Raw genomic sequence first — 20,113 nt, 5'->3', positions numbered from 1 at the left:
GGGAGAATAATTTTAAGGTAGGGAAAAAAAAAAAAAAAAAGGAGGAGTTTTGGATAGTGAGATGTTTGGGTATAGGAGGGACGCTCTGGGAAAAGTTAAGGAAATGACAATTTTCCGAGTCACCCAGATTTGGAGAGAGGAATATAGTTCTTGCATTCTGCTCCTACACAGATTTCTCAGCTCCATCCTGCTCTCTTACTCACAAGCTTCGCATGTTGCAAAATTATTTTCTGGTAGCTTTCTAGATGGGCAAAGATAAAATGGACTAAACTGGAAAAAAAACCCCACTAAAATAGTCTAAATATGAATTTACAATAAGTTTGCTCAAATGACAATGTTTTGGCCAAACATGATCAAAATTAGATGATCTCTACCTGGCAATGTTTAGGTCTCTTCCTATTACCTGACATCAATTATGCATCAGGCCGTGCTCTATTTGCTAAAGCGTAGCAAATTCATCTTAATGGCAATAAGACATCAAGACGCCCAAATTATGCAATGCTCAAAAGGCTCTTGAAATCATTACTCCTTGTATGTGTAAATATTATATTCAGTTTAAGTAAACAGCTACCCAATAACTGCCTTTTTACCAGCTTTTTATTTCAAAATACCACCCTATCAGTTCTTTCTAAATAGCAGTCTTTCCAGGAGGTCTTGCTCCCTTTTTTCTAGAGCACTTTAAAATTTTACTGTAGTATTGCTGCTAATCAGTCTCTTCTACCCTGTCCATATATCTGAGCAGTTTACTATTTCCTCGTGAGCAATTCACTGCCAGCAGAAGTCAAGCTGGACAACTAAGTTTTCTTCTCAAGCCTTTGCTTTAATAAATAAATCGCTTATTACCCACCGGTATTCCAAATCAGAAATTTAACTTGGGTGCCCTCTCACTTTTCCCGAGTTTCTTACTCATGGGTGAGCCCAAGGCCCAGATATTGCAGCTTACTCATCTACAAAGTAAAAATCCTGATTAGCCTTGTCCTAATTTTAAATAAGGCACTCACCTACCCTTTAATAACTATAGCTTCTGTGCACAAAGCCTCTCACTTGAATGACTCTGATATTGCTCTCCAGAAATCCTTTCTATCTTATATCATTAAAGTTTCTTAATTTTGCTTTCTTGGACTTAGGTTATTTTTGTTAATTAACAACTCATCTCTCTTGCATTTGCTTCCCATGACACCAGCTTTGGCAGCTACTTGACTCCATCCACAACTATGAAACTTCTCCTAATGCCAAATTCCACACTTGCAATTCAGCAAGATCTCAGGCACGCTCCTAAATGTCATTGCTGAATTTCACTAGGTGAACGCTCTTCCTGGAGTCACAGGACCTGTAATTTTCTGCTCATTCTGCCAGGAAGAATCTCAAGCTCATTGTTTATCATATTAAATCCCACCTCTCATCAAGTGTCAAAAAAATGCCTGAAGCACAAGCATTGCTTTAATTCAAAGGAACAGAAATTTCTTGCCACAGACTATATACAACTACCCCACATTAATTCTGATATCATATATCCCTTCTCCCAGGATCTAAAGGTAGCACTTTCTGCCAGCTTTTCTTCTGGCATTGCCTGTTCATGGATGACATATGGGACAATTTTCTTCCATCTGCCAGCAGCAGGGATCCTATAATCTGTTGTTGTGCTACTTTTTACAGTAACCAGTTTTGCACCTTTAGCATATACTGTTTGAAGGCACATCAAATACACCATTTTATCAGCAGTGCCTGTCCTTTTACAGATGCAAGACACTTGCTTACACCAAGAACATGTCACCATCATCAAATGGGAGTCCCAAGACCAACACTGCTCTCCCGTTGAAAGGGAGATTTGAACATCTAATTGTTCATATGTCAACCAAGACTAGTTCTGAAGCAGTTTCCCACTGTTTAAAACTGTAAGGAAGCTTCAAGTGCTTTCGTTCTCATCATACCATACAGAGACGGGTCATTCTTTCATTCCGCCTTTCACAAATTTTATCACATGGTATTTACTTCAAAGGAGACTTTTATAGTAGTCTGAATGAATATGCATATAACCAGCGTTTTAAAGCAATTCTGCTCTGCTTCCACTAAAATGATCAGGCTCAGCCACCTTAGTCTAAAATCCTTGCAGTCATTTGCATGTTTTTCCATAGCTCAAAATAATTAAATTTTTTACTATAGCAATATAAATTTTGAGCGCGTCACACTCAAACTTATCTTTTTCTATGTAAAATACCACTCTTTGTTGCAAATCCATTTACATGAAGCAGAACCTAAACAGAAGTAGCAAAATTGGCAGTAACAGGATCTAAACATATGCTGAAACAGGCACTGAAGACTTGTGCACGGTAAGTAAAGCCTCAGGACAACATCATAAGGTCTAGTGCATCCTATGATTTAAAGTTTGATTATTCACAGGAACAGACTACCCAGCACTTACTCCATCTGTAGGGGTTTTGGTGGTTTTATTTTTAAATTGACAGCACTTGCATGACACTTTGAATGTTTGTACACTGCCCACAACGATGGGCTTTCAATTCTAGCTATGGGCTTAAAACAATTACCAGAGCTAGTAAAGGAAGGAAAAGTGTGTTTATGCGTGTACTTCTGTGTTTTATTAAGCGTAAGACATTGCCTTTTATTCTAAAAATTCTCTACATCTCAGGATTTATGTTTAAAATACAGAATGCAGTACATTCATAGTTGACATACCTGCTCCTTGGAAGAAACATAGATTCTTTAATGAAGACTGAGCCAGACAGCAGGATATACCAACAGGTACCGATATCATCAGGGCTGGAATAAAAAAAAAAAAAAATATAAAAAAAGAAAGGACACAGTTTAAGACGCTTGATTTAAGTTACTCATTTGCAGTATGAAGAATATCAAAGAGGCAAAACTGCTCAAAATTATGGAAGAAAGCCACAGTTCAATCATGTACAAAACGATTCTGTCAAACAATTCTAATTTCCACCTGCAAATATATACATTATTAGAGTGCCTTATTTCATTTACTTCACTTTTTTAAAAAGCATACATCTATCCATTTGGTAACAGCACAAATCCAATGAAATGTAATTGAAAGCAATTGAAATGAAGTCAAGCTACAGTAAATGTATATTATTGTATTCTGTCAAATCTATTACTTTCTTCCTGATGAAGACAACTGTAGCATCTTCCCCTCTATAAATAAGGCCTCCTTTCCCAATTCTAGCCATCTCCTCCTTCACCCTTTCTTCAAGACACAAATTTGTCTTTTGGCATCAGTCTGCCTTCACACAAGGTAAGGGAGCATCAAATACATTTGCAGATGGTAAACCTACATCAGATCTGTTAGTCAACCTTATCTGCTGCTACAGCGCACTGCCCCTTTCACGCCTCTTCCCGGCACAAGAATAAATTTCCAACAGTAAAAGGGACAAAGAGTTTTCTTTTCCACTCTCTTCATCCTGTAGAGGAACTGGATGAGGACTTTGTCATCCAGGCCCTGTTCCTTCTACTGTGGATTCAGATCTTGCTCCTTGAGTAACACAAAATCTTTTTCATAGGCTTAGACTCTTATTCAATAAGTTCAAATAACGTTTGGACAGGAAAATAAAATAGTTAAAGGTTACTAGAAATAGCTGGAGTAGAAGTCTTGTGTCGTTTTGACAGTGAACACTGAGAATCTCTGTACTTTACTTCAGTTTTTACCACTCCTGCTTCTTCCGAAGCAGCTCACTAATTGGATTCCAGTACGCTGTTACGAAGTGCATGAGCATTCTTATTTGAAAACCACATCCCTAGTGACACTAAGAGATGCAGATTACTTAATTAATCTGTAGCACCTTCTTTTTTTTTTAAATTACATGTCTCAAGTCTTTAGCAACAATTAGTTCTAACTTTGAGCAAGAACAGCCCACATCTTTTAACGACGATGACAGCATAGTATTAAAACCCAATCTTAAATCTAAGTAGGCTATGTACGTGTTAGCAGCGTGTTTTTCATTTGAAGAACTGCAATTTAAGAAGTACCTATACAGCAGGGTCTTCAGAACAACAGTGCCATTTCCTCAGCACTCACTGTATTACACTTTCTAAAAGGGAAGCTGAAGTCAGAGAGAGAGAGAGGGAGCTGGCCTAAAACAGCTGAGAGCAAACCAGCAAACCATCCAATCTAAAAACCTGCTCCGTTTCCATTTTGCACTGTATAATATAACCACAAGAGAAAGGACAAACATCAGAAACACGAAGAAATAACAGAGGAAACTGAGGACACAATCTATGACTAAGAACACAAGAACTGACTAAGATGATGCAACCCATATTTCTTTTCTACCAGCCTATGGCCTGACGAGTGAAGCCATGTTGGTCGCCCACACCCACCAGTGAAGACTTAACATCTTCAAAATGAAGTCTTCAGGGCACACTTCTTTATACCGATAGACAATAGAAAATGAAGCAATAACATCATGTCATAGCTAAAACAACAGATCATTTTGATTAACATAGTTGAAGAGCACCAAGCTGCCTTTTCCAAAGTGCTTCACGTGCTTGCTTCTCAGATGGACCTGTATTGCCCTCAAACTTGTTAGTCGAGAAAAAATTGTACATAAGTACAGAGAACCGGGTTAAAGCCAATAAACTCAAGAAAACCACAACTTCAAATTAAAATACCGTTCTCAAAAGCATAAAGATGCACCCGAGTTAAGTCACACATCTTTAAATACTCCTCCCGCCAAATGAGGCCTAAGTTGACAGGCATACAACCAGCATTGCTGCTGAACTGCAAGGCTGTTGGGTTTTTTGTTGTTTCTGTTTGTCGATAGATGCCATTCTTAATACAAATAATCTGCACAAATCAGCACAGTTGAAAGTTTTTAAAATAGGCATTTTCAGCAATGTCTATAGATGGACTGATTTCCCAAATTGCCGGGAAGTAACTCTATTAGGATGTCAATGTTAATTTTTCCATGTGGACTGAAGTGCATTATATTATCACATAATAAGTTTTGTGGGTTTGGGGATTATTTTCCTTTTCCTAAAAATTGGCAGTGTGACTAAGTATAAAAGTATATTCTGATAGAAAAGAAGCTCATCTGGGGTCACAAGCTTTATAACTCTAAAGCAAAAGTAATCTAGAAGATCTGCTTATACTTTTACAGAAAACCATTTCCAAGGGTAGAATAATAGAAGCAAAAATAAAAAATTTATTTAAACCAACAGAAAATATTTTAACTTTTGCAAATCTACCAGTATACAACCTTTTATTTGCCTCCTTTAAGAGTTGATGAACTATTTTAAATCCTCTGTCAAATCACCTATTTGTAAGGGGCTTTAGTTATGTTTTCTCACCAGAGAGCTTTTATCTCCAAAGAGAAAGGCAGCCACTGGCTGCACCAGTCAATATGTTCAAATTCTTAATGCTACTTTTGAATCTACCTTTGAATCACTGAACAAACAGCTATAATGATTACACATTTAACTGCAGCGGTTTAAGCTTTTCTTATTTGATCACACACAACACAGCATGACTTTTCACTCAGTTAATCATCCGACTCAGTTTTATCTTTTTTTTTTTGTCAGTTCACAGGTTTATCTGCTTTCTCTGCAAGTTAGCAACAGTTGTTGCTCCTTCTCACTTATCTGTCATGAACATCATACTTTATCCACATTTTATATAATCAAAAGAAGCATCTGTTCTTTTGACAGCTGAAAGTGCTGACTAAAAAAAAATAAAATCAAAATTTAGGAATACTATCTGATTTGATTTTATTTTCCTTTTGCTTTATGTGTACTTTGATAATTGATTTTACTTTTACAGTCATGTTTGAGAATTTCTAAGCTCGATGGTACTTGCATCATGGATATCTACTGGACCAACTTATTATCTGGATTAAAAAAAAAACTTCAATATTGCTGTGTCACAATAGCAGTGGGTTACTACAGAACATATATGTATTCAAGGTATCTTCCCCAAAATACACTGTGTGTTCCTTTAAACTTTCATTGCCAGCCAAAACATCATAAATATTTCCAAGACAGTCTTCAAGAGCAAAGAATGCAGATGGGTTTTCTTTCTCTTCATTTTTACAACTACTAGTGTCTTTATATAGTCTTGAACAAAACATCTGAAAAAAAAAAACCAAACAACAAAAAAACCCTCAACATGTACAGCAAATACATTCCTTCCTCCAGAACACACATGCTTCCCTCCAAAAAAAAAAAAAACCCAAGAAAAAAACCAAACAAAACCACAGACAAATGAAAGACTGATCTATTCCTTTCATATGAAAATATATTTAACTCCCGCACTTCTCAACACTTGCTACACTTTCAGTTGTTTAGAATTAAGCCTCAACAAAGCCATTTGGCAGCCAGCTCTTGCTAGAGAGTGCATTACAAATAAACACATGCAATTCTTTCATTTTAAGGATCCTGGGCTTTCCACAATCCTATTCAAACATCAGGTTGCTTTCAATCAAGTTTCCATGTTTTCTGTTCTACACTTGACATTTGTTCATCAACAATGCATTTGCATTCTTCAGGACTTTTGTGCCTGTAATGAACAACAGAAGGGACTATAGACCAAGCCTATACTGAACTACAAAAGTAATTCTTCAAGCCACAGGAGGACCCATGCAAATTCCTTTTTACCCAACATAGAATATCCACGCTTGAAAGGTTTTCTTTGCAATCACATTTTATACTTTATTTTTAAACATCAAAATTGAATTCTAGATAGTAAATCTAAGCCTAATTATGGAGTTTTCTTTCACTGCTAGAATGCTGCCTACCACTGGCAGCCCACAGAGGTATCTAGAAACTGTATTTGTTCACCTAAAGATATTTCTTCTGTCAAAGAGATGACAGCAAATTGTGCTTAAAAGGGTTCTTTTGTGGACAGGACACATCCCTGACTGGGTTTGCAGGAGGGTTATTAACCCCACGTAAGCACTTAATCCAGAATTAGCTGAAGCAGCATAGATGCTGATGACTTCCCCCCAAAGGCATCCTTAGAGGGTTTTTTTGGCCTAGTTGAGAGTAGGGTCCAGTAGCACGTGTCAGTCAAGCTGATGTAGAAAGGAAAGCCATTTGCTTAGGTAAGACCTTTCCAATGACTAGGTTTTGTAAAGGGTGCCACTGCTGCCTATCATCACCACCAGCACTGAAGCAGCAGCTGTCAGACACTAGGAGACTGGAAGTGCAGTGAAGGATCCATGTTGGGCTGAACGCCAAGCCCGCCCAACCCAGGCAAACAGCACTTCTACCTAGTTGCGAGTTCCTCTCCACACCTTCTCTCCAGTCTTGCAAGGCTGCACGCACAGCAGTGGAAACACTTGAAATCAGGAGTTATTGGCACGTGTACATTTCCAAGCAGGCATTCACTGATCATCTTTGCAGGCAAGAAATAACTTTACCTGTTGGCCTCCAGTGATGGAGTACATTGCTTCAAATATGTAAAACCGGTGGGAGCTTCTTTGGCATTTTTTTGGGTGGTGTGGTTTTTGTTTGTTTTTTCCCAGCTCATCTACTGTTCTGGATATTCATCTGGATGAAACTCAGGACTGGTAAAACTATATTGCCTACCGAATGCAGCACAGCTATCCACTTTCCCAAGTTAGAGAAAACAACATTTATTACGAAGAAAGTAAGATGACGCAGGCAATTTATCCTGAAGAGAAATCAGAACTAAGCCAGCCCAAGAGTCACACATTAAGGAGCAGTCAGAACAACAAAATCAATACACGTAGTCATTCTGTCCTAGCTATATTAAAACCAGCAAAAGCCCCAGTGAAACTCTGGTGACGCAAACTTCCATCCATCCTTTACAGAACCAACAGGACTATGGCCAGATTCAAGACACTGGCTGCCCCACAACGGTAACTTGTGTTAGCGCACTAGGATTAGACTAATGCCTGTATGTGTATGTGCGCTCAAAGCATTTGACTACAGTGCAGAGGAAAGAGCCTAAATCTTAAGAGTAAAAAGCAGAGCAAGAGATCTTCAGCAGAAGATAGGATTTGTGTTCTGTGAAGACAGCAACAGAAGGACTCAGGTACAAAGATTTAACATTCTTCTCTTAAAACTACTATGATAGAGCTACCTACTGATAAAGTTTTCAGAACTCTCAGGTTCTAGCAGCAACCTCAAAATTGTGCAAAATGGAAAGCCAACACCAAAACAGTCACCAATATGCAGACTTTAGTCATAATCTGCAGTAAGTTAGTCATACAAAATTTAAATAAAGCTACTTTAATTCTTGACTCTTGTATTATAGCACTTTTGAGAGCAGGGGATTTCCTGGGGAATTTATATTTAATTTCCCAGAATGCAAGAGAGCTTGAGTTACGGGAATTTGGGATCTAGAAACGGAAATGCAGAGACTGGATTGCAATGCCTTCCCATTGCCTTTCCCTCCCCAGCTTCCTGGATGTAGCCCTTTTACGCAACTACAACCTGCAGCCAGACACACTTCGCTGCTTTGAAAATGACACAAAAAACTGAAGACAGAACTTTGCAAAGTAACTTCATAGCTGTCACTAACTGTTCTGTTTGGAAACTTCAGTTACATAATTACGCGGTAGCCTATGATGACATCACCAGGCTGTCACCTCTAATAAGGTTAGACAGTATTTTCAGACTTAATTCTTTACATTTTCTAGCATATGACTGTTCTTGGAGACCTCAGAGGTACTCAAAGTTCAAAAATCAGGAACTGTTTATCAACCTCCAGACTGCCGAGATCCAAGAAGTTTGCAGGTTCTCTCAAAGTCTTCAGCACTTGTATCAAATTCTCGAAGCTGTAGGCTATTTATTCCACTGGAAGGGGCAGATTCATACTCCCAGATCCACAGCTAGCTGAATATACACTACTTAAAACTGAAGTTTTATTTTATAATTATTTTATTTTGATTTGAAGGAATCTGCAGCACTTGTACACCGAGTTTGTAACTATAAATCTGAATCAGTATTAACAGCATACCAAAGAAATTCTGCGCAACAAAATAACTTCTTTCAATACGTTCCACACATACCTATTCTATAAGGCATCTGCCTACAGTAGTTTCCAATTTTAGCTTTCAGACTTCCTGATCACATAAGATGCTGAAAAACCTTCCAAAATATTCAGCTACAATAAATATTTAAGTCAACCTGCTGAAAGACCCAATAAATCTCAAATACCCACACCATCTCTAGTGTCTTCTTCTATCCTAACAAGTCCTGATGCATCACTTACCCTTAAAACTTCTTTAGAAATAACTACATTTTAACGAGAGACATCCATTTAATTCTTACTCACCATCAAGATGAGATGTAGCACTACCAAAACCTCTGGATTAATGAATTTGCAGGTCTTTGTGATGACTGCTGTCAAACATGCTTTAATTCTGTCAAATAAGACATCACTTCAGTGCAAAATTCAGCATCTGGACTTGAAAGCACATGCTAAACAGAAGTCTTTGCTGCCCTGACCACCTTCTGGTGACTGGTGTCTCAGCCAACTCCTTTAAGACAGCACTTGAAAAAAGCTAAGCAGTATGCAGGTCTCAGTGGAAACAAGCATGGAAATGGCTTCCATCTAGTAACTGCTTAATATTCCTTTTACAAGAGATGTGTCTCTCCGGAGACCTAAGCAACAGAGGTGTCATTCTCCCTCCAACACTCAACAGAACGGTCCAGCAACACTAGATGCTGCAAGGACCCCTAACGTAAGTCAAACATCAGCATCCAGAATTACTTTCCAATTCAGGGGAATTTTCCAAGTTACTTCATAAAAAGGTCATGAAATCATCAAGAACAATCTCTTGGTTGTGAAAAAGCTAGTTAGAATTATTCTCTCCATAAATCATTAAAATTCCAACCACTGAAGGATTCATTCAAGACTTACATTTAAACTGGATATAGTACCATTCCTACAAGCTACAACATTTGTAATTGTTTTGATAAAAGAACTTATATTACAAACCAAGATGTATCTGGCAGATTACATTTTCACGAAATCATACTCAATGTTGTTGAAAGTTGAATAAATTTCAAAAAGTAAACACTGAGTAATTCAGGATAGACATTGTTCATACTCCCAGATCTCCACTTGAGAGGAACAGAAACAATGAAAATTTGACATGTCAGAAGTGGTACCTCTTTCAAGCATTTAAGCACTACACAAGAAGAAATTAGAAAGAACATTGCTCTGCAAGCTTATGCTCCATGGGATATTGTTTCAGCAGATTAATCTGTCTGTTTCTCTTTGCTCATTTTGGTTATCCTCTGTATGCTGAAAGCTATAGGTACTTTATTGTTTAACTGAATAACCATTGCCACAATTAGACATTAGCCCTGAAGTGCCTTGGGATGTCAAACATGTCTTTAAGTTTAGTGATTCCCAGGTAGACATCTCATCGCCTGAAGATCCTGCCCACTAGCACTGCATTGTTGTAACACTCAGAATAATCAGAAAACCGTTTACCCACATTGTCAGCACTGTCTATAACCATCCTTAATAAGCTAGTTAAGCAGTTACCTGACATCTGCTAGAGCATTTTAATGTCTCTTGATGACATTAAGAGCTACATCCCTAACATAGAAGTAAAACACGTTGGGTGCTTAATGCATTAGCCACACACAACTTTCAAATACTTTTTTTTTCTTTTTTTGTAATGAACACATTAAAGTTAAAAGTTACTTTTATTCTTACTCCTATTCTTCGCTCTAAATATAAGAAAAAGTTTAAAAATATCCAGTAGTAAAACCAATAACTCAGAATTTAGAACTTCTAATTTTCACTAAACAGGCATCTTAGAGTGCATATTTCAACTGATGTCCATGATTATCTTTTATTAAAGGACACAAGATGAAAATTGGTGTCTTGTCTGCTGGTAGCAAGAGTGGGAAGTAAAGAAGAATGAACCACAGGAAACAATGCCTCAGTACTCATGAAAACAAATAATCAGAAGTATGTTTTCCTTTAGAGTATTAATTTATTTGTATTCTTTTCCACTTCTGAAATAAAATCAGTACAAAAAACCAGAAAATTCAGCCTTCAGAGATTATTGCAGACTGTCAGGAATGCATGTCAGTCTAAGGCAGCTAATTAAACAGGTAATCAATAAATACATTATGCAAATATACATATGCAAGCTAATTGACCTATTGTCATTGAAGTCTTAGTATTAAACTTGTACAGTGAATTACCCCTTGATTTCAGAAGAGAAATTCAGAATGAAAAAATTATAGTCTCCTAAGTCATCAGGAAAACAATGACAGAAGTAGTAAAATTAAATGATCTTGCATCCAAAATACTCTTGAGGTAAATCAAGACAGACAATTCTATTATTAAATCTTACATCTTTCTAATATTTCTCCACAATCAAAGCTTTTATTCTCAAAATTACTACAACAAAAATATGGTAGATTTTAATGAAACATTTACAGTAAAGAAAGTGCAAATTAAAATCCTCTCAAAAAACCCTTACTTTAGTCTTTATCCAAAGAAGTCTCAAAATTAGGTCAAACAATAACACAGAAATTTGGAACTGGCTGTGCAAAGCCAACAGACTGTAACGTTGATCACTGACACTATTAAGAAGCCTTGAGTCAGAGCCGACTGCCAAGTCATTGAATGGATTTGTTTTAATAATACACTTCGTCTAAGCGATTCCCCACAGAAAATGTATCCACAACACAATATATGAATTCAGGTTCCTGATTTACTGCAGTGCAAAACTGGCAGTACCCCAACGCCACTTTGGCAACTGCCTGACTGTCCTAAGGTACAATACACCTTTAGGAATACTTTAAGCGAAAAAAAAAAAAAAAAAAGAAAAAAGAAAAAAAAAAAAAGACCAGCCCTGCTGCAGCAGTTCTTTGCATTACTAAATATACCGCTACATGACTTCCACAGAAACCTATGGATGCACAAGCAGAATGAATATATATTGTCTGCAGAGGTCTACCTGAAAATTCAGATACTGACCCAGAGAGATGCTTCAAACAGACATATTCTGAGTTTATTGTGTTTCAGAGCATTTTAAGTAATTTTCAAAGCACCTCATATTTCTATAAGACCAAGGAAGAAATCTTCTACAGGGGCTCTCTGAAGTCAAGAATATTCATTAAACAGGAACAGTAAATGCAGAAATGTGACCCAAGCCTCTACAAACAGGTCCATCCTCTCCAAAAACTCAGAAATTCTGGTTAAAAGTAAAGTATTAAAGAATACAAGAGAATAATTTTACTGATAACTCAAAATATCCCTAGTGGAAACATCAGCTTGATCCTCACGCTTCTCTCGCAATTCCTTTCTGTAGTGTTTTCGGTTTTACATTTAAAAGATATAAACGTATATAGCTATAGATCATATATATATTATATCTATACAGAATAAATTGTTTTTATGAAACCACCATCATAAAACTTCTTGAACATGTACAGAACATAAAAGCACTCCTTCATAACACAAATGTATGCGTCAGAAGACAAATTCCAGCGAGGTGGTCTCTGCAGAACTGTTCTGTTTAAAAATCATGCACCAAAGAAGCTTTTAGCTCGTTTTTGTCACACTTCATTGCACAATTAAGTCAGGCTATGCAGAAGCGTACGGCAACTTTGGCATCAACTTTTCATTGTTTTTTCTACACGCTGCTTCTATCCTCCTGAGGGTCTTCAGGGCAATCTGCTACTGTGACAGAACCATGAATTTGCGATGTGTCGCTTTTCTTGTAGGACTTAAAAGTTTGACTCCCAGATTCCCACTCTTAAAAACGACTCGTGGATCTATTTCTCCCCTGTCCTTGCACAGAACTACTGTATAGTAACTACACAGACCGGCAGCTGCAAATAAAACTACAGCTTAGCTGTCTAGCTGAGACACACCCAGAGGCTTTTACAGCTACATCCAAAATCCCTACTTGACTTTTTGTGCAATGCACGATACCTGGCCAGATGATGGCACGTCTCCTCCTTGGGAGGAGCATCCTCCTAAAGAAGCTCTGTGAGTTGCCCCGAGTCACTGCCCCGGCTCCATCTCCCCTGTGTCTTCGGGCAGTCCTCTGACAACCCATCCCAAAGCTGCACAAAAGCAATGCCCCCCAGCATTTCTCTGACATTCTGCTCTGCCTCATGAAAAAAAGCTAACATTTTCATCCAAGAAAACCGTAAGTATTTTTGTAACAAACAAAAAGCCATGCTCCTTTTATTTCCTTTCCAGGTTTCCTTTGTTTCAGGCTTTGGTGGCTGGGCCAAGCACAGCTAGCACGAAACAAGTATTTTGAGTCTTGTGATGTGCCACGGTGATGTAACTCAGAAAACCTGGCTGAGACTGGATGGTGATATCACAGCTACCAGACCCGAGAATTTGCTCCTAAACATGGAAGTATCCAAAAAGACCAGCTGAAATTATGTATCTTTACCAGTTTTGTAGCCTTCTCCTCTCCTCATCCCGACCCGCCCCCCCACTATAAGCACTAGAATGTTAACACAAGTGGATGGTTTTCATCCAGATTGTACGACAAGTGAGGAACGAGAAAAAAGGCAAGACAAACCATAACTGTGCAAATACAGCTATGTATTACACACCCTGCCTATCACAGTCAGCTGTGGGCATTCTCTGCAGTAATAACTCGGTTTTACACGTAACATTTTCTCCTCTCCAATCTCCAGTTTACATGTGTGCCTTCTACTTCGGTTTCACGTTAGTCCTCTGAAAACACTGAATTTCATTACAGCACAGAAGGCTGCATGACTGAATGGCGTAAAAGCGCACAAGCACGTTGACATTACACAAGAGCTTTTCCAGCCATAGACACTAACACTCTACAATTTAGTTCAAGATGCCCAAGAGATAACTACTCTTCTTTAAACACTCATCCTTTTCTAAGAATCAACGCAATCAAAACCACTAGCATGCTACTGAATTGCTACAGAATGAGAAATTTGTTACTGATAAGAGCTTAAATCCGAAATACGCATCTTGCAATCTTCTCAGAAGAGACATGTGGGAGGCAGGAGCATATATTCTACCAGGCTTTTGTTGGAAGGTTCTCTAAAAAGCTAAAACACCCTTTACAATAACCTCGGTTAGGTTTTGTTTTGTATTTTTTAAAAATATTATAAGCAGCAGCAAGTTAGTTCCAAGTCTAACTGCACAGAAACCAAATACGAGATCACAAAAACACACTGTGTTGCAGCATGGCCGTTCAGAAACACATGCGGTTCATTATTGAGTGACTCTGGGCAGCAGGTCATCGAAACTTAAAATATTTTCTACCGCTCCAATATCTTTTGAGAAGAAAATAAGGGAACCTTAAAGACATACAAGATTTCCTTAGAGAAAGCGTAAGCCAAGCACCACTGATGCGTACAGGCAGAAATATCAAAAAGCATGGCCGAAAACCACATACAGCCCCTGTATGACTAATGAGGCCGGGGAGGGGGGGGGGAAGAGGAGGTGTTTCTTCTTTCATTAGAGACATATTCATTTGCTCATAAGCAAAATGTGTTGCCAAAGATTCCTCTGCCATTATAGCAGACATTTCAATTTTGATCTGAAAAATTTTGTTCAACTGTCAAGAGGTATACACACCCTCTACAAATCTGCTAAAACTTGGTTTTCAAAGAAAATGCTAATTAGAAACTTTGTTGCAAACATCAAGAACAACAATTATGAGATATGAAAAAAAAACTATTTTTTTTTCTTTGAACTACTGATAAAATATATATCAAGTGACCAAACTAAATTGTTTAAATGGGATCTTTAAGTAGATTTGAAAAAAGTAGCAGGTTAAAAAAAAAAATAAAATAAAAAAATCAGGTATATGTGTCAAGTAAACCTCAATTCCGAAGTTTTGCCTTGCAGGTTATAAGCCCTTTTATCACTAACCCCCCATCAAATGGAAGCAGTAGGACGACTGGCAAATGAAGAATAACTCGAGCTGAACTGCCACTTTTAATAACCCAGTTTCCATTTAAACAGCGATATGGCTGTAGGGTTTGAGAATTTGTCACTACCGTGTACACCCGCTGATAGTAAAGTAAATGGAGATGAGATGAGCCAATTTTAAACAACGTGTTCCATTTTATCCCTTTGGTCATAAAAAAAAAATAAATCTATAGAGATACTATGAAAATTAACAGCTTTTTTCAAACGAATGGAAGATAAAAAAATTACTACATTTGTACTGAATGGGTATAATTATTTTCAGCATTGCGTACATGCAATAGAAATTTACCTTTTTGTAAGTACAGCTGATGATGCAGATGTGAACAAAATGGTCACAATGAAAAAAAATTTGATCAATTAAACAGAGCAACTGTATTAGTTTTCATGTTAGCATTTAGGGATAAAGATTTAGCTTATCCGCATTGAGACATTAAGTTGTGCCTCAGGGAGGTCACACACAGAGGTCAATTAACAGCTCCAACAGTTGCAGCTATTTTAATAGATTTTTCTAATGAACACAGAAGATTAGCACCCAATTTCAGATTTCATTGCAAGTCATACCATCACTGGAGGGGTTGGGGGGAAAGAAGTTGCAACTTAGAGTTCAAATTTAATGCTTTTTTAAAACCTTAGCCTTCGTGACCAAAGTAAGAGCTTCAAGTGATCAATTCTGGCATGTTCAATAAAAAGCGACCAGGTTGTCCAAGCTCATTTCCTGTAGTTCATAACCGAGTGGATTGATTCTAACCTGGCTATCACATTGCTTCTCTCCTGTAGTACTCAAACAATTTTTCCAAACATGTCTATTGTAAAATTGGAATTCTGTTTTTTAGAAGAATACATCTTCAATACATATGCTGAATTTGTGAAACAAAAAAAGGATTCCTCCAAGTTTATTATCCTAAAAATAGAATACTGAAATTAGACTGCAGGTTCCATGGGATTTTCTTCCCAAGTAGATCTCAAATTGTTCATTACAATAAAATGTAAAGCTACAGCTCAGAGTAACAGAACATATATTTCTGGCTTCGAAGTACTGATTTTTTAAATTTTTTTTAAATAAAAAAAATATTTAGTGTAAACTTTTAGGTTTAGTGCATTAAACGTCAAATCAGATGTGAAATGCTAGAGGAAGCACAATTTGCATTAGCATCTCTATCCAGAAACTGACAAACTGCCCATTAAATCTACTGAATAAATCATGGAGGAAAAAAAAAAAAAATGTCAAGAAGCGAGTAAATAGGAATGACAGGCAAACAACCAAAGCGAAGATGAAGTCACATGAAAGGAGTGACAAAGGAAATCAGTGCAAAAGAATGGCAAAAAGCACTTCAAGTTAACCTAGATCTCACAATTTTCTGATTGTGCATTGTATTTTCTCAGGTACTTATCTCCTGGTAACTTTTGCCTACCTTGAGTATATGCACAACTAGCAGCCTTGATTCCTGCAGCATATAATTCAAATTTAACCAAGAGTCAGAATAAGCCAAGATATGGGGTCTAAACAAAGACTCCAGTACACATAATGGACACAAAACAACTGCCTAGAAAAGGACAAATCACCAGCACAATGGTCACCAGAAAATTAGTCTGTAAAACAAATAAAGATTATATTGGTCTAATTAAAATTGTCTATCCACCTATAGATTTTGACCTTCTGCATTTCCCATACATAACTGATTAGTGGGTCTCATCAGCCATTAATTTAACTTTGCCGAATGGTCAAGGCTTAGCATTAAAGTTTGTTCAATCACATCTTCCCCCTGATGGTCAATATAGGAAAAATTACACATGTATAAAGGAAGGCATACAGGTGTATTCCTTGTCCAAATAATACCAGACAACCCCAGAAAAATCTGCATTTAGTTAGAGTCTAGTTTAGGGGCCGTTAAGTGAAAAATCTGACAAATCTTTTGTTTCCTAAATTGCTCGCACAAACAAAGCAATTGCAATCCTCAGATCTCTACTGTAAACCCGAGGTGACATTAGTTCACATCCCTGCTAATTATAAGCCGTGTTAGATACGTCGATTTGGCACCTCTGGCACGAAAAGCTGGTCGCTACTACTTTGGGAAAATTGAAGTGAGACTAAATGACAACTTATTCTAACGAGAAGACATCCCACATTCCCCAAATTCTACATAATCTCGCCGGTTACGAAAAGTAATACAACTCATATCAGCAAGCAAGAGTGGCCGTTAGCTCCCTCCCTGGCACCAGCAAATGTCTCCACTGTTTGACGATGAAAACCAAGTGGCTCATTTATGTTTACAGACCGTGCGCTGCGCGAGGGAGTTGGCATTAAACACTGTCCTTAACACACTCTAAAATGAATTAATTCTTTGAACACCATATGAAAGGAAGCAGAAATACTTACTAGTACAGAACTTCATTTGCTTCATGCCTTTCATATCTAACGGTTTCACACATCAGTCTGAAAGAGAAGGGAAGAAGTCATTTTTAATTATGATTCTTATCAGTGCCACAAAGATTTCACTTTCTAAAATTAGTCAGCATTTCCACGTTTGTCTCCAGCACTTGCAGAAACTAACCATCAATTTAAAGCTGAACTGATTTTTAATTTAATGCAACAAATTGTTAAATCTAAGCATTAAAGTTATTAGTTCATCCGAGATCAGATTTGGTTTAGGACACTAGATGGAATTGCTCCCATAAAAAAAAAACTTCTACAAAACGGGTAAAATGATACTGATCTCATTTTATAAAGTTATCTGATAAAAGTAAGTTGCTTTATAAGGAAAAAATTCAGAATTTTCAAAATGGATGGAAATTTATGATATGTAACACTGATCAGAAATACCATGATATAAAAACTGCTCTCTTTTTCAAGTCAGGCCCAACAGATAAAACAAGAAATTATGTTGCATGGTAGATCAATGATTCTTGTTTTGCTCAAATTCAGCAACTTAAAAATTACCATGAGATTTTAATGCAGAAATCCCACAGGGCTCAAAGTGGAGGGAATTTCCTGCAGGAAAATCGCCTGTCTAGAGGGGAGGATTAAAGCACTTTTGCATTCACTGTCTGCCTGACAAATGTGGCATAATAGAGAGCAACTATAATAGAACTTACCATGTATTAGGAAAGGCAATGTTAACTTGGCGTAAAACAAAATAAAAATCAACATGTCATTTCTGTCTGTTGTTTTAAGGACATGGACACTATAAATTACTGGGGGGGTGGGAAGGAAACAAACCCCACCGCCTCCCTTGGATTTTCTACGGCTCTGAAGCAGACTGCAAACACCAAGGCTATTTGACAGACAGTGACACAGAGATTTGCCTAAGAGGCTCATGTGAACATTCAAACGAGGAACTATATTTAAACTTGGGAAAGAAAGTCTCGTTCCTCGCAGAATCAATCATCAGAACCTCAATGCACCGATGACCAGCTGCCTGCAATGACATACTAAGCAGACAAGATCATAAGCAGACAAGGGAGGTCATTCTCCCCCTCTACTCTGCACTGGTGAGGCCACAACTGGAGTATTGTGTCCAGTTTTGGGCTCCCCAGTTCAAGAGGGACAGGGAACTACTGGAGCGAGTCCAGCGAAGGGCAACCAAGATGATTATGGGACTGGAGCATCTCCCTTATGAGGAAAGGCTGAAAGAGCTGGGACTCTTTAGCCTGGAGAAGAGAAGGTTGAGGGGGGACCTGATTAATGTTTACAAGTATCTAAAGGGTGGGTTTAAGGAGGACGGAGCCAGGCTCTTTTCAGTGGTTCCCAGTAACAGGACAAGGGGCAATGGGCACAAGCTAGAACATAGGAAGTTCCGTTCAAATACATGGAAAAACTTCTTTACAGTGAGGGTGACAGAGCACTGGAACAGGCTGCCCAGGGAGGTTGTGGAGTCCCCTTCTCTGGAGATTTTCAAGACCCGCCTGGATGCAGCCCTGAGGGATGTGGTTTAGGCAATCCTGCTCTAGCAGGGGAGTTGGACTAGGTGATCTCTAGAGGTCCCTTCCAACTCTGAAGATTCCATGATGCCGTGACAAAAGTGCTGAAGAGTTTCTGCTCAGGTAAAAAGTCTCAAAGAAGTTGATCTGCAGCCTGGAAGACTGGTCTGGGTTTGATGTGACATTTAAAAGGCTTCTTGTTGCCATTTCCCATTATTTCCTAGGTCATCCATTTCAACAGCCAACAGACTGCTACAAAAGTTACCTTAGTCCTCGTCTCTTTCAGGATTTTACCTATTAAATCAGCCCACTAAGAAATAATGCTTTTTCTGTCCAGAAGTGGCAGGCTTATAGCGGTACCCTGATTATTCATAAATTGTTAATAGAAATTTGAAATCTTAATTCTCTTTGCTTAAAAAAACAAAAATTTACTACCATGGCCTTTCCCCCACCCCGCTATTTTAGATCTACGCTTTGGACCATCTTTGAGAACTTTTGTTCTGCATTGTATATAATGAAGTACTATGTATCGTATATCAATTTCAGCTAATGAAAAGTCTTCTTGCTTCCCGGCACAGTAAAAAAAAAAAAAATTCGACCCACAAAACCTTCTTTTTCAGACACTGCTCCCCACCATAACATTGGGTCTTGCCAAAATCCTTTACAGACTACTACTGTCTGCTTCTACCTCCTGGGTCCTCATCTTCTCTCTCTGATCCTCTGTTTTGAGAGGGAAGGGAAGAGCAGATATGAGGTTACTGGTAGAAGATACCAGAAGAAAAGTCATTCCTAGCAGTCAGATTTAAGAATTAAAATACTGCTCAAGGATAGCCTGTGTCCTACTGGTCTGAAACGATGCTGGGCAATGGGCCATCTAAGAGCAGAAGTTACAGGAAACAGAATCACTTTAACAAGCAAGTTTTGTTCCCTTCTGAATTGGGAGCGGAGGAAATACATTCTTGACAAAGTCACGCAAGTTCACCACTGGCACTCTCTGAGTTTTTCAGCATTTTGGTCCCGTTATTAGGACATGAATAGGAGAGAAAACGCCTCTTACAGAAGGTAACCAAGTGTTTCACTTCTTGTGTTAAACTGGAACAGTTAGAAATTACAGTGACCAAGTAGTACAAAGTAGATTGCTTCCTCAAATATTTGAAAAATTGAATTAGTTCTGGTCAACACTGGTGTCTAATTTTTGCTTGAACGTGATCTTTGTCAGCTTCCTAAACAAACGTAATAAATTCAAGATGAGATCAGCAACAAGTCATAAGGTAAGTTATTCAGTACTAGAGG

General features: G+C 37.9%; 1 protein-coding gene across 3 annotated transcripts in view; it reads right to left on the bottom strand.

The window, feature by feature from the left end:
• The window catches only part of RAPGEF2 (Rap guanine nucleotide exchange factor 2), a 197,318-nt gene that overhangs the window by 113,854 nt on the left and 63,351 nt on the right, over positions 1-20,113 (bottom strand). For all 3 annotated transcript variants that reach the window (XM_074589797.1, XM_074589796.1, XM_074589798.1), the window contains exons 3-4: positions 17,280-17,336; positions 2,695-2,778 (exon numbers count right to left, since the gene is read on the bottom strand). In XM_074589797.1, the coding sequence (XP_074445898.1) occupies positions 2,695-2,778; positions 17,280-17,336 (141 nt within the window). The remainder of the gene's footprint in view (positions 1-2,694; positions 2,779-17,279; positions 17,337-20,113) is intronic.

Source organism: Larus michahellis, chromosome 5, assembly GCF_964199755.1.
Source record: "Larus michahellis chromosome 5, bLarMic1.1, whole genome shotgun sequence".
NCBI lineage: Eukaryota > Metazoa > Chordata > Aves > Charadriiformes > Laridae > Larus > Larus michahellis.
This window is presented reverse-complemented; position numbering and strand designations above follow the sequence as displayed.